The sequence below is a fragment of the Babylonia areolata genome, chromosome 21 (assembly GCF_041734735.1).
Source record: "Babylonia areolata isolate BAREFJ2019XMU chromosome 21, ASM4173473v1, whole genome shotgun sequence".
Lineage (NCBI taxonomy): Eukaryota > Metazoa > Mollusca > Gastropoda > Neogastropoda > Buccinidae > Babylonia > Babylonia areolata.
In genome coordinates, this window is record NC_134896.1 from 2,729,931 (window position 1) to 2,746,263 (window position 16,333).

The 16,333-nt window shown below is 43.8% G+C and overlaps 1 protein-coding gene across 3 annotated transcripts in view; it reads right to left on the minus strand.

Annotated features, from left to right (window-relative positions):
• LOC143296140 (vacuolar protein sorting-associated protein 54-like) overlaps nt 1–16,333 on the minus strand; it is a 56,752-nt gene that overhangs the window by 34,080 nt on the left and 6,339 nt on the right. For all 3 annotated transcript variants that reach the window (XM_076607936.1, XM_076607937.1, XM_076607935.1), the window contains exons 6-12: nt 15,808–15,950; nt 13,842–13,941; nt 8,485–8,627; nt 6,999–7,125; nt 4,967–5,074; nt 2,525–2,577; nt 194–290 (exon numbers count right to left, since the gene is read on the minus strand). In XM_076607936.1, coding sequence (XP_076464051.1) covers nt 194–290; nt 2,525–2,577; nt 4,967–5,074; nt 6,999–7,125; nt 8,485–8,627; nt 13,842–13,941; nt 15,808–15,950 — 771 coding nt within the window. The remainder of the gene's footprint in view (nt 1–193; nt 291–2,524; nt 2,578–4,966; nt 5,075–6,998; nt 7,126–8,484; nt 8,628–13,841; nt 13,942–15,807; nt 15,951–16,333) is intronic.

Below are 16,333 nucleotides of genomic sequence, written 5' to 3' on the forward strand. Positions count from 1 at the left end.
CATAGACACACACACTCACCATACACGCACACACACACACACACAAGCACACACCACACACACGCACACACAAACACACACACCACACACACACACACACACACCACACATACACTGACACACACACACATACACACACACACACCAGATGCACACACACACAGAGGACACACACACACACACTCACACACACCTTAGAGCGGTGCAGAATCAACAGAAGGTTTGTGAAGATGTCTTTCAGCAGTGTCATCCACCGTGGGTAGTCCAGCAATCGCATCTGATCGGCAAGGCTGGAAACAGGCAGTCACACACCTTTGTTCTTTCTGTGCCTGTGTGTGTGTGTGTTTGCATGCATGTATGTGAGGGTGTTGTGCTGTGTGAAAAAAAGAAAATAAGAGGAAATAGTAGTAGTAGTAGTAATAATGATGATAGTATGCAAAAAATATATGTATGATATTCATGGGGTACATTTATAAAGTACTCATCAATAAGTAGGTACGGAAAGAGGACAAACATGAAGACGCAGTAATGTTCAGTTCAGTTCAGTTTCTCAAGGAGGCGTCACTGCGTTCGGACAAATCCATATAGGCTACATCATATCTGCTAGGCAAATGCCAGGCCAGTAGCATAACCCAATGCACTTATTCAGGTCTGGAGGGGGAAAAAATGAAATGAAGTAAAGTAGGATACATAAAAAAATAAATGGATGTAATCAAATTAATGAATAAATAAATCAAAATAATAAATAACAAGAGGCAAAACCTTCAAGACTCACTTGTGCTTCATGCTTTACCCAGTAATGGAATCATGAGGAGCAAAAAAAAAAAAAAGAAAGAAAAAAAAAAGACATTTAAAAAATCATTGAAAAGTGTTCTGTATCAAATATGATAGATAATCTTGAGAGAAAAAAATTATAAAAAAGAGAAAGGTATGCAAGCACGGGATCGAACCACACATTCAGTTCTGATGCAAGCAGACTAATCCCCAAGGCTTGCGGCACATCTGACGTCAAATGACTAAATTAAAAACTTAAAGCAATGTTGACATTTTCTTCTTCCTGTGATAAATAGATGTGACTGAAGTGGACATAATGATGATGGAGTCTCCCGTTGGTCCGATGGATGAGTAGGCAGGCAGGCTTATCTGTCGGTGTGTGTCCTCGTATGGGAGAAGAGGCCGATTCTGGATGCACAGCACTTCCCACAGGTGTTGCAAGGGAAAACGTCTCCAGAAGTTGAGCCCTGCTTCCTTCGCTCACGCTTCTCCTTAATGGCCAGCGTTCTCTTGTTTTCAAATGTCTTTATGCCACTGGAGCACAGCATCCTCCAGCGACAGCGGTCAAGGGCATCAGTTTCCCAGGAAGCGATGTCTATGTCACAGGCTTTGAGGTTTGTCTTCAAGGTGTCCTTGAAGTGCTTGCAGGGTCTTCCAAGTTCACGGTGGCCTTCCTTCAGCTGACCATACAAAAGCATCTTTGGGATCCTGCTGTCTGTCATGATAACGCCATTTAAATCACGTTTTTTGTGTGTTTTACTATATATCGATTATTCTTTTATTTCGGCGGTAAAGGAGACTTTGCCATCTCCTTCAAGCACACCATAACACATAGTAGATCTCTAGATCTGCACAAACCAGTCTACAAAGGACTGAATGAAACGATTCATTCAATTTTTCTTTTATGTTCATTCCAGTTAATTCAGTGTCCATTCTAGAATATTTATAAGCAGTAAACACACTGATGGTGTAGCTGGCATCACTGTAAGTGTTCTGTCCAGAATTTGTGTTTCTTTCCTTTTAATTGTGAACAAGAAACAAGAGGTCATGTCGTCTTCTAAAACAACCTACCTTCTAGTTGGCCAAACTCAGTGGAAAGCGGTTTTTAGAATTTTCAGATTTTGGAACACATCTCAACGAAATAAACCATTAATGATTTGAAACTATGGCTTAATTCAGGAGACTTACAACCTGTTATTGGTATGACTGTGAAGATTTTTTTTCATACTATATTTCAGCCAATTTTGGTATCGGCAGACAAAGTATTTCCAGAGAAAATGGCAATGTTAAAGTTTACCATGGACACACACACACACACACACACACACACATGCACAGACAACCAAGCACCAGGTTAAAACAGACTCACTTTGTTTACACAAGTGAGTCAAAAACAGAAATAAGAATAAAATATATTTTAAAATTTTCTAATGGATTAAAGAAAAATACAGCAAACAGACACAGATATAAACAGAATAAACTGTAGTAGAAAAACAACAACAGAATGAAGCACCATGGAACAGAAACCGAGAGTGATGTGAAACCAAACAACACAGTTCAATTCAGTTCCTCAAGGAGGCGTCACTACGTTCGGACAAATCCATACATACACTGCTAAGCAGATGCCTGATCAGCAGCGTAACCCAACGCGCTTTGTCAGGCCTTCAAAGCTCCACAAAGTGCCAGAGTGGTTGACATGATCCAGTGAAAAGCCAACAACACAAGAAGAGAAAACAGTGAAAGTCCTGACCTGCCTTCCATGTCCATCACATCTTCTGCTGCTGACACGGCTTCCACAATCGTCTGCACACCAGTGGAGCATCAAAGTTATTATGATGATAGTGCATAATTGTCTGCACACCAGTGAAGCATCAAAGTTATTATGATGATAGTGCATAACTGTCTGCACACCAGTGCAGCATCACAGTTATTATGATGACAGTGCATAATTGTCTGCACACAGCATCACAGTTATTATGATGACAGTGCATAATTGTCTGCACACCAGTGGAGCATCACAGTTATTATGATGATAGTGCATAATTGTCTGCACACCAGTGGAGCATCACAGTTATTATGATGATAGTGCATAATTGTCTGCACACCAGTGGAGCATCACAGTTATTATGATGACAGTGCATAATTGTCTGCACACAGCATCACAGTTATTATGATGACAGTGCATAATTGTCTGCACACAGCATCACAGTTATTATGATGACAGTGCATAATTGTCTGCACACAGCATCACAGTTATTATGATGACAGTGCATAATTGTCTGCACACCAGTGCAGCATCACAGTTATTATGATGACAGTGCATAATTGTCTGCACACAGCATCACAGTTATTATGATGACAGTGCATAATTGTCTGCACACCAGTGGAGCATCAAAGTTATTATGATAATAGTGCATAATTGTCTGCACACCAGTGGACCATCAACATTGTGTTGATAATAATGCATAACTTTTGTATGGCAATCTAAAAACCATTTGATAATGATAACAATAATAACATCATCATTAAACATTGCTTATAGACTAGCCAACTGTACAGGGCCATATCAGGACTGCCATGCTACACAAATGTCCAACCACATTTAACACAACACTGTCACACACACACACACACACACACACACACACACACACACACACACACACACAAACCCATTAAGATAAACCTACAAAATAAAGTTCATGACACATTATCTTAATCATTTAGCTTCTTTAGGCAAATAAGATTAGGCTGTGCCGAGGATGCTAGCCATTCCACTTAATTTATCATCCCCATATTACAAACAATTGTAAGAAGGGAAAAAAAACAATACTGCAAAGCCAAACAAAATAATAATAATTTTTTAAAAAGGCCTTTCAGGCAAATAACACTAGTGCTGACGGGCGCAACAGCCGAGTGGTTAAAGCGTTGGACTTTCAATCTGAGGGTCCCGGGTTCGAATCACGGTGACGGCACCTGGTGGGTAAAGGGTGGAGATTTTTACGATCTCCCAGGTCAACACATGTGCAGACCTGCTAGTGCCTGAACCCCCTTCGTGTGTATATGCAAGCAGAAGATCAAATGCGCACGTTAAAGATCCTGTAATCCATGTCAGCGTTCGGTGGGTTATGGAAACAACAACATACCCAGCATGCACACCCCCGAAAGCGGAGTATGGCTGCCTACATGGCGGGGTAAAAACGGTCATACACGTAAAAGCCAACTCGTGTGCATACGAGTGAACGTGGGGGTTGCAGCCCACGAACGAAGAAGAAGAAGAAGAAGACACTAGTGCCCATCCCAGTGTTTACAATCTCACGACCCAATCGCCAGAGAAAAACAGCACAGACAGCACATCACTTTCACAGCGCTGAAACCTGACTTCCTTACCCCAGAGTGTGGGACTGCCCCTGTGCATGATGTGCCCACAATGAACCTTCTCCACACACCACACACATCTCTATGTGCTGCCTCCTATCTCCTGACAGACATGACGTGCCCACTATGAACCTTCTCCACACACCACACACATCTCTACGTGCTGCCTCCTATCTCCTGACTGACACGACGTGCCCACTATGAACCTTCTCCACACACCACGCACATCTCTATGTGCTGCCTCCTATCTCCTGACTGACATGACGTGCCCACTATGAACCTTGTCCACACACCACACACATCTCTATGTGCTGCCCATGCCCACTATAAACCTTCTCCACACACCACACACATCTCTATGTGCTGCCTGCTATCTCCTGACTGACATGACATGCCCACTATGAACCTTCTCCACACACCACACACATCTCTATTATGTGCTGCCTGCTATCTCCTGACTGACACGACGTGCCCACTATGAACCTTCTCCACACACCACACACATCTCTACGTGCTGCCTCCTATCTCCTGACAGACACGACGTGCCCACTATGAACCTTCTCCACACACCACACACATCTCTACGTGCTGCCTCCTATCTCCTGACTGACATGACATGCCCACTATGAACCTTGTCCACACACCACACACATGTCTCTACGTGCTGCCTCCTATCTCCTGACTGACACGACTGCACTGGTTGGGAAAAGGACAAGCATGCAGACAGAGAGAAAAACAAGCCACCCCACGTCCTCCCCCACCAAAAGGAAACAAAACAACAGACAAAAACTGACATGCAGCACAAGACTCTCACCTGCTTAACTGTTGCCTTGAGTGCAGTGAAGGCCTCCTCGCGGTAGACGTCGACAAAGTTAAACTTGTGTTGTCGAAGCATGCCAAACAGAATTGACACCAGCCGCTCCTGTCACCACATGCAGACAAATATTTCAGACACAAACAAACATTCTAATTGTACATATAAACATTATCCCTTCAAAATCCTTTCATACGCAAGATTTATGTATCTGAAAACGGCTGCTGTTACTTGGGTGGGATTCTTATCGTCTGCAAACATTTCCGGTTTCCTCAGTGAGCAAAGCTAATCAAGTTACCTCCCCTGTTACTTACAAATCTCATGCTGACAACTGTGTGTTTAAAAGCCAGGATGAGGCAACTCTTGTCAGGGTGAAGCACTGTGGGTGATCCCACCTCATCAGTGAGCACAGTGTACCCACCTCATCAGTGAGGTGCACAGTGTACCCACCTCATCAGTGAGGAACACAGTGAACCCACCTCATCAGTGAGGACAGTGTACCCACCTCATCAGTGAGGGGCACAGTGAACCCACCTCAGCAGTGAGGAGCACACTGTACCCACCTCAGCAGTGAGGACAGTGAACCCACCTCAGCAGTGAGGACAGTGTACCCACCTCATCAGTGAGAACAGTGAACCCACCTCATCAGTGAGGACAGTGAACCCACCACAGCAGTGAGGAGGACAGTGAACCCACCTCAGCAGTGAGGAGCACACTGTACCCACCTCATCAGTGAGGACAGTGAACCCACCACAGCAGTGAGGACAGTGTACCCACCACAGCAGTGAGGACAGTGTACCCACCACAGCAGTGAGGACAGTGTACCCACCACAGCAGTGAGGAGGACAGTGTACCCACCTCAGCAGTGAGGACAGTGAACCCACCTCAGCAGTGAGGACAGTGTACCCACCACAGCAGTGAGGACAGTGTACCCACCACAGCAGTGAGGAGGACAGTGTACCCACCTCAGCAGTGAGGACAGTGAACCCACCTCATCAGTGAGGACAGTGAACCCACCTCATCAGTGAGGACAGTGAACCCACCTCAGCAGTGAGGGGCACAGTGAACCCACCTCAGCAGTGAGGAGCACAGTGAACCCACCTCATCAGTGAGGAGCACAGTGTACCCACCTCAGCAGTGAGGAGCACAGTGAACCCACCTCATCAGTGAGGAGGACAGTGTACCCACCTCAGCAGTGAGGAGCACAGTGAACCCACCTCAGCAGTGAGGAGCACACTGTACCCACCTCATCAGTGAGGAGCACAGTGAACCCACCTCAGCAGTGAGGGGCACAGTGAACCCACCTCATCAGTGAGGAGCACACTGTACCCATCTCATCAATGAGGAGTACAGTGATCCCACCTCATCAATGAGGACAGTGTACCCACCTCAGCAGTGAAGAGCACAGCGTACCCACCTCATCAATGAGGACAGTGTACCCACCTCATCAATGAGGACAGTGTACCCACTTCAGCAGTGAGGGGCACAGTGAACCCACCTCAGCAGTGAGGAGCACAGTGTACCCACCTCAGCAGTGAGGAGCACAGTGTACCCACCTCAGCAGTGAGGAGCACAGTGAACCCACCTCAGCAGTGAGGAGCACAGTGAACCCACCTCAGCAGTGAGGAGCACAGTGAACCCACCTCAGCAGTGAGGAGCACAGTGAACCCACTTCAGCAGTGAGGGGCATAGTGAACCCACCTCATCAGTGAGGAGCACACTGTACCCACCTCATCAATGAGGAGCACAGTGATCCCACCTCATCAATGAGGACAGTGTACCCACCTCATCAGTCAAGACAGTGTACCCACCTCATCAGTGAGGAGCACAGTGTACCCACCTCATCAGTGAGGGGCACAGTGAACCCACCTCATCAGTGAGGAGCACAGTGTACCCACCTCATCAGTGAGGACAGTGTACTCACCTCATCAGTGAGGGGCACAGTGAACCCAGCTCATCAGTGAGGATCACAGTGTACCCACCTCATCAGTGAGGAGCACAGTGAACCCACCTCATCAGTGAGGATACCCACCTCATCAGTGAGGAGCACAGTATCAGAGACAGGGCGGTGCAGCTCCAGAGAGGTATATTTACTGAAGTCAGCCTGCAGCATCTTGTCGATGAGGCGTTCCATCTCGGCCAGCTGCGACCCCAAGTGTCTGCCACACACCACACACTGCTTTACCCAAGTGTCTGCCACACACCACACACTGCTTTACCCAGGTGTCTGCCACACACCACACACTGCTTTACCCAAGTGTCTGCCACACACCACACACTGCTTTACAGGGACCCCAAGTGTCTGCCACACACCAGACACTGCTTTACCCAAGTGTCTGCCACACACCACACACTGCTTTACCCAAGTGTCTGCCACACACCACACACTGCTTTACCCAAGTGTCTGCCTCACACCACACACTGCTTTACCCAAGTGTCTGCCACACACCACAAACTGCTTTACCCAAGCGTCTGCCACACCCACAAACTGCTTTACTTGATGATTGGCTTCTTCACTTTTCAGCACTCTATGCTATAAATGTATTCACAAATCAGCCCCTTTCTATCTCTGTGGTTGCCTTCACCTCTACACTCCATCTCGCTCACTACGATCAGCTTCCGATCCACTCTGTTTACGCATACCCAGATTCAAACTCTCAACTGTTGGCCGCCATTCTTTCTCTGTCTCTGGACCTTGCAATTGGAATGAACTTCCTCTTTCGCTTCGTCAAGTCTACACACTCACCTCTTTCAAGTCTGGCCTTAAAACCCATCTCTTCCCAAAACAGCCTCCCTTCCCTGCCTCTTCCTTGTCTTCAGTTTCTCCAGTTTTAGAGTTATGCATGCGTGTGAATGACTGGTGCGAAAGCGCTTTGATTTGTCTATGCACAAGATTCAGCGCTATATAAATACCGTTATTATTATTATTATTATTATTATTATAGATGTGTCACTAACTGTTTAACAGACATGAAGATATGTTACTAAGCGTTTAACAGACGTATAGATGTGTCACAAAGTGTTTAACAGACATGTAGATGTGTCACTAACTGTTTGACAGGCATGAGGATATGTTACTAAGTGTTAACAGACGTGTAGATGTGTCACAAAGTATCCAACAGACGTGTAGATGTGTCACTTAGTGTTCAAAAGATGTGTAGACGTGTCACAAAGTGTTCAACAGATGTGCAGACGTGTCACAAAGTGTTCAACAGGTGTAGATGTGTCACTTAGTGTTTAACCAACGTGTGGATGTGTCACTTAGTGTTCAAAAGACATGTAGATGTGTCACAAACTGTTCAACAGATGTGAAGATGTGTCACAAACTGTTCAACAGATGTGTAGATGTGTCACTTAGTGTTCAACAGACATGTAGATGTGTCACAAAGTGTTCAACAGACGTGTAGATGTGTCACAAACTGTTTAACTGACGTCCTGTCACTGACCTGAAGCATTTTACTGCCTAAATAGCTTTGATTTTAGGCTCTGGCAGTACAAAAATGTTAATAAATCATCACCTGAAGCTGTGGATACCCCCCAGGTCCTTGGCCAGAACATCCTGAGATGTGGAGATGAGATCCAGAGCACCGATAAACTCGCTGTCTGACAACAGACGCTGGATGGTTGGCTGCGTTTCATGGATAGAGCTCATGATCTTCAGCTGTAACACACATGTATAACAACTTATTTTATACAGCTCATGATCTTCAGCTGTAACACACAGGTATAACAACTTATTTTATACAGCTCATGATCTTCAGCTGTAACACACAGGTATAACAACTTATAGAACTCATGACCTTCAACTGTAACACAAGGTATACAAATATATAATATATACCATAATTTTCGGCCTACAAGGTGTCACAGCACATTAGGCGCACCCCTTGAATTTAGCTATAAAAGTTATTTAAATTGATATAAGAAGCACACATCTGATGAGCCACATCTGCCATAAAGTGAAAGTGCTCCACTTTGTCTGCTAACAGCGGATGTTGTTTTCTGAGTAGAGACCTTCATCTTTGGAAAATTGGATCAGAATCCACCTTGTTTTCGTCTGCTATTGGACTGGGCTCTGTTACTCCATTAGTAATAATAATATTGGTATTTATATAGCGCTGAATCTTGTGCAGAGACAAATCAAACCGCTTTCGCACCAGTCATTCACACTCCATTTATCTGCTCTCTTATCTGCTGCTTTCTTTTTCCTTGGTTTTTTTTTCCACACTTTTTTTTGTTTTTATACAATTTTACAGCCTTCAGTCGAATTTATACTGTTGTAAAACCCCAGTTCATTAACTTGTTCAGTCACAATCCAGTTTGCCAGCCCTGCTTTTCAGTCCCGTCTGCCCATAAGCTTTGCGTTCTGCTTTCAAAAAACAATCAGTTCACCTCCGATTCCTCTACTTTCGCACCATGAATTTATCTCCCAATCAGACAGTGATCTTTTTTCATGGTCAAAGGGCAAACTGTGATCACAATCAGCTGAGATCTTATGTAGTATGTGATTTGGTTTCAATCTGATTCCATGGTGAACATGAACCATTTGGAATCAAACAGTGGTAAGACTGAAGTGTTGCTGTTTAGCGTGATCATGAACATTTATTATTATGATCCAAGATGTTGTCATCACTGAGTTTGTTGTGTCAGAATTTAGTGGTGGTCAGAATTTAGTTTTCAGACACTGACTGGGAATATACAGCCAGTAAGATGCAGGGGTCACAAAAGCAGCACCTTTCTGCCAAAAATTATGGTCATAATATAATATAATAATGGTCATGACTATAAATCAGGAACAGTGACAAAGGTACCCGTCTTCTGCATTTGTGGGCTTAGTATCTGAAACATTGTCAACAATTCTGCACTGATGGTAGTGTCTGTCCTAATTCCTATCTGTCAAGACACACCAACATTTGCCACACAACTCTGCATTAATGAAGCGTGTCTATCCTAAACATTGTCACACAACCCTGCATTAATGAAGCGTGTCTATCCTAAACATTGTCACACAACCCTGCATTAATGAAGCGTGTCTATCCTAAACATTGTCACACAACCCTGCATCAATGAAGCGTGTCTATCCTAAACATTGTCACACAACCCTGCATTAATGGAGTGTGTCTATCCTAAACATTGTCACACAACCCTGCATCAATGGAGTGTGTCTATCCTAAACATTGTCACACAACCCTGCATCAATGGAGTGTGTCTATCCTAAACATTGTCACACAACCCTGCATCAATGGAGTGTGTCTATCCTAAACATTGTCACACAACCCTGCATTAATGGAGTGTGTCTATCCTAAACATTGTCACACAACCCTGCATTAATGGAGTGTGTCTATCCTAAACATTGTCACACAACCCTGCATCAATGGAGTGTGTCTATCCTAAACATTGTCACACAACCCTGCATTAATGATTAACATTGTCACACAACCCTGCATTAATGATTAACATTGTCACACAACCCTGCATTAATGAAGCGTGTCTATCCTTAACATTGTCACACAACCCTGCATTAATGATTAACATTGTCACACAACCCTGCATTAATGAAGTGTGTCTATCCTAAACATTGTCACACAACCCTGCATTAACTCACTCCATGCCAAGAGTTTTTGCCCTTGCCAATCCCTGAAAACCCAGGGTTTGTATAGGATGGGGAAAAAATTGTAAAAAAACCAAATAAACACCCAGACAATTGATATTTAGTATATGTATGCAAGGAATGTTGTTCCATATGTGTGCAAAAAATCAAAGTATTTACTCACCGTCTTGATGTTGATCGCGGTATCCATATTTAGTGTATTTTTTTTAGCATTTTTGCACCCATCAGAAAGGTACACCAACATGTTCCACATCACATTCTAACACTATTTGAGGAACTGAAGACCTAGTGCATGCAATGAAGTATGAACAGGTGGTGAAGAAAGTTGAAATTCACTCATACAAGAAAAAATATTGTCTCTACATAATGAAAATCAAAGAACAAAGAAAAAAACTCAACCGGCTGGGTGTTGACTGGCCAGTCAGCTGACAAACCTGGTATGCCAGTGAAGGGACGTGCAAGAGGGAAAAAGGAAAAATTGTCAGTCCAATCACTGGTGAAAACACTTGCAAAATCGTCCGTTTCCTCAGTGGTTTCGTCGTCTTTGTCTGTCTCATCTGCTGGCACATGTTCCTCACTTTCCTCTCCATTGTAAACACTCTCTTCAGTGGCCGAATCTGTTTCTAGTTCATCGGGATCTGGTTCAAATTAACTGTCCGAAGAATCAACATTATCTCCTTCGACATCAGAGCCTTCAGTTTGGATCATTTCCAAAGCATCTTCAACGCTGAGTAACATTTCACCTCTCCGACCGTGTCGAACACTTCGCCGTGACGCCATCTTGTCAAACAACTTACAAAGCTGACAGGGGGCACGCTTTGTTATCAAGTGCGGTTGAGCTTATCGCGACACACACGCAGCGTGTGTGAATGAAAAGCTGACCAGAGGTGACGTAAGATATCACATCTGCTTTTGATTTTCGCATCCGACGCGTCACTCCGACAGCACGACTTTTTAAAATCCAAGTCCGCATATGCGGACATTGGCATCCAACGCTTTCTCCGACGATGTCCGCATATGCGGACAATGGCAGCGAGTGAGTTAATGGAGTGTGTCTATCCTAAACATTGTCACACAACCCTGCATTAATGGAGTGTGTCTATCCTAAACACTGTCACACAACCCTGCATTAATGGAGTGTGTCTATCCTAAACATTGTCACACAACCCTGCATTAATGGAGTGTGTCTATCCTAAACATTGTCACACAACCCTGCATTAATGGAGTGTGTCTATCCTAAACACTGTCACACAACCCTGCATTAATGAAGTGTGTCTATCCTAAACATTGTCAGACAACCCTGCATTAATGGAGTGTGTCTATCCTAAACACTGTCACACAACCCTGCATTAATGGAGTGTGTCTATCCTAAACATTGTCACACAACCCTGCATTAATGGAGTGTGTCTATCCTAAACACTGTCACACAACCCTGCATTAATGAAGTGTGTCTATCCTAAACATTGTCACACAACCCTGCATTAATGAAGTGTGTCTATCCTAAACATTGTCACACAACCCTGCATTAATGAAGTGTGTCTATCCTAAACATTGTCACACAACCCTGCATTAATGAAGTGTGTCTATCCTAAACACTGTCACACAACCCTGCATTAATGGAGTGGGTCTATCCTAAACATTGTCAGACAACCATGCATCAATGAAGCGTGTCTATCCTAAACATTGTCACACAACCCTGCATTAATGATTAACATTGTCACACAATCCTATATTGATGTGTGTGTCTATCTTAATTCCTATCTGTCAAGACAACACAACATTGTCACACAACCCTGCAGTAAACAATCTAAAGGAGAGTGCCTATTGGGCAGTATCCTAATTCCTGACACTATCCTAATTCCTATCTGTCAAGGCAGTACAACATTGTCACACAACCCTGCAGTAAACAATCTAAAGGAGAGTGCCTATTGGACAGTATCCTAATTCCTGACACTATCCTAATTCCTATCTGTCAAGACAGCACAACATGTCACAACCCTGCAATAAACAATGTAAAGGAGTGTGCCTATTGGACAGTATCCTAATTCCTATCTGTCAAGACAGCACAACACTGTCACAACCCTGCAATAAACAATGTAAAGGAGTGTGCCTATTGGACAGTATCCTAATTCCTGACACTATCCTAATTCCTATCTGTCAAGACAGCACAACATGTCACAACCCTGCAATAAACAATGTAAAGGAGTGTGCCTATTGGACAGTATCCTAATTCCTATCTGTCAAGACAGCACAACACTGTCACAACCCTACAATAAACAATGTAAAGGAGTGTGCCAATTGGACAGTATCCTAATTCCTATCTGTCAAGACAGCACAATGTGTCACAACCCTGCAATAAACAATCTAAAGGAGTGTGCCTATTCGACAGTATCCTAATTCCTATCTGTCAAGACAGTACAACACTGTCACAACCCTGCATTAAAGGAGTGTGCCTATTGGACAGTATCTTAATTCCTATCTGTCAAGACAGTACAACACTGTCACAACCCTGCATTAAAGGAGTGTGCCTATCCTAAACAATGTCACAATTCAGCAATGAAGGGTGTGTCTTTCCTAATTCCTGTCTGTCAAGACAGCACAACACTGTCACACAACCCTGCATTAACTCACTCCGGACGAATAGTTTTCTCCCTTGCTTTTCCCGCCAGACGACCCATTTGTTAGGGTAAGGAAAAAAAATCACAAAAAATACAAAACATAAGCTAACTGAATGAAACTCACTCTGCTTGACCCACTGACCCCTCTCATCACATCGTGTGAACACCCAGCCCCCTCCCTCTTCACTGCTCTCAAAAGCTGAGTCACTATCGAAACCTTCAGTTTGAAGCATTTCAATCACTTCAGCATCAGTAAAAGCCGTTGTCGTGATCAAGTTTGCTCCAAAAATTTCCACTTGTATCGCTAGCAATGCCATTTTCGATACGTATGCAGATTAGCTTGTCGTGTAGGGTCCTGAACTCGCTGTGGAGTGTGTTGTTATGGAATCTCAGGAAGAAACTTTCCATTCGACCCTTGACACATCCGCAATGCCCGGTGTAGCTCCAATTGTTATGCTACCCCATGAGGAAAACATGGACAAATTTTTAATTGTCAAAACCGCTATAGCATTCCGTCATCCGGAACGCTACCTTTCGTCAGGAACGCTATAACCTTCCATCGTCTGGACAGAGTTAAAGGAGAGTGTATCAGTCAGAAAGTACCCCCAAAATCCCTATCTTTGAAGACAGCACAACATAGTACCACCTTGTTGAAAAGCTGCACGTAGTTGGCTCTGGTCTGTGTCAGTCTCATGATCTTCAAAGACTCTTTTGCCATCCGCTCGTCTAATCGGTGAATGGTATCCCTGAAAACATCAATCATCATGTTATTGTATCGGTGAATGGTATCCCTGAAAACATCAATCATCATGTTATTATATCTGTGAATGGTATCCCTCAAAACATCAATCATCAAGTTAGTGTATCGGTGAATGGTATCCCTGAAAACATCAATCATCAAGTTATTGTATCAGTGAATGTTATCCCTGAAAACATCAATCATCAAGTTATTGTATCAGTGAATGGTATCCCTGAAAACATCAATCATCAAGTTATTGTATCAGTGAATGTTATCCCTGAAAACATCAATCATCAAGTTATTGTATCAGTGAATGGTATCCCTGAAAACATCAATCATCAAGTTATTGTATCAGTGAATGTTATCCCTGAAAACATCAATCATTATCTTATTGTATCAGTGAATGGTATCCCTGAAAACATCAATCATCAAGTTAGTGTATCGGTGAATGGTATCCCTGAAAACATCAATCATGTTAGTGTATTGGTGAATGCTATCCCTGAAAACATCAATCATCAAGTTATTGTATCGGTGAATGCTATCCCTGAAAACATCAATCATCAAGTTATTGTATCGGTCAATGGTATCCCTGAAAACATCAATCATCAAGTTATTGTATCGGTCAATGGTATCCCTGAAAACATCAATCATCAAGTTATTGTATCGGTCAATGGTATCCCTGAAAACATCAATCATCAAGTTATTGTATCAGTGAATGGTTTCCTACAACACATCAATCATCATGTCATTATATCGGTGAATGGTTTCCTAGAACACATGTTATCATGTCATTATATCGGTGAATGGTTTCCTAGAACACATCAATTATCGTGTCATATTGCTGAATGGTTTCCTAGAACACATTAAGTATAATGTTATTGTATCAGTGATTGGTTTCCTAAAACACATCAATCATCATGTCATTATATCGGTGAATAGTTTCCTAGAACACATTAATTACCATGTCATTATATTGCTGTGACGACAATACCTGAGGTGTGTGATGACAATACCTGAGGTGTGATGACAATACCTGAGGTGTGATGACAATACCTGATGTGTGTGATGACAATACCTGAGGTGTGTGATGACAATACCTGAGGTGTGATGACAATACCTGAGGTGTGTGATGACAGTACCTGAGGTGTTTGATGGTGTGGAGGGTGTGTGATGACAGTACCTGAGGTGTTTGATGGTGTGGAGGGTGTGTGATGACAGTACCTGAGGTGTTTGATGGTGTGGAGGGTGTGTGATGACAGTACCTGTGATGACAGTACCTGTGGTGTATGATGGTGTGGAGGGTGTGTGATGACAGTACCTGTGATGACAGTACCTGTGGTGTATGATGGCGTGGAGGGTGTGTGATGACAGTACCTGTGATGACAATACCTGTGGTGTATGATGGTGTGTGATGACAGTACCTGTGATGACAGTACCTGAGGTGTTTGATGGTGTGGAGGGTGTGTGATGACAGTACCTGTGATGACAATACCTGTGGTGTATGATGGTGTGGAGGGTGTGTGATGACAGTACCTGTGATGACAATACCTGTGGTGTTTGATGGTGTGGAGGGTGTGTGATGACAGTACCTGTGATGACAGTACCTGTGATGACAGTACCTGTGGTGTTTGATGGTGTGGAGGGTGTGTGATGACAGTACCTGTGATGACAGTACCTGTGGTGTTTGATGGTGTGGAGGGTGTGTGATGACAGTACCTGTGATGACAGTACCTGTGATGACAATACCTGTGGTGTTTGATGGTGTGGAGGGTTTGTGATGACAGTACCTGTCATGACAGTACCTGTGATGACAATACCTGTGGTGTATGATGGCGTGGAGGGTGTGTGATGACAGTACCTGTGATGACAGTACCTGAGGTGTTTGATGGTGTGGAGGGTGTGTGACAGCTGGTCCTGCAGCTCATCATGGGAGGTCATGGCGTGGAAGAAGGCCTCAGATTTAGTGGAGATCTGACGGGCAATCTGCACCTCCACCGTGTCCAGGTAGTGGCTCAGCTGTAACAGTGTCCATCACATCAGTCACCTGCGTCCTTCCTTAAATATAATACTTCACCTCCCTCCTTCCTTACATACAATACTTCACCTCCCTCCTTCCTTACATACAGTACTTCACCTCCCTCCCTCCTTCCTTACATACAGTACTTCACCTCCCTCCCTCCTTCCTTACATACAATACTTCACCTCCCTCCTTCCTTACATACAGTACTTCACCTCCCTCCCTCCTTCCTTACATACAGTACTTCACCTCCCTCCCTCCTTCCTTACATACAATACTTCACCTCCCTCCCTCCTTCCTTACATACAATACTTCACCTTCCTCCCTCCTTCCTTACATACAGTACTTCACCTTCCTCCCTCCTTCCTTACATACAATACTT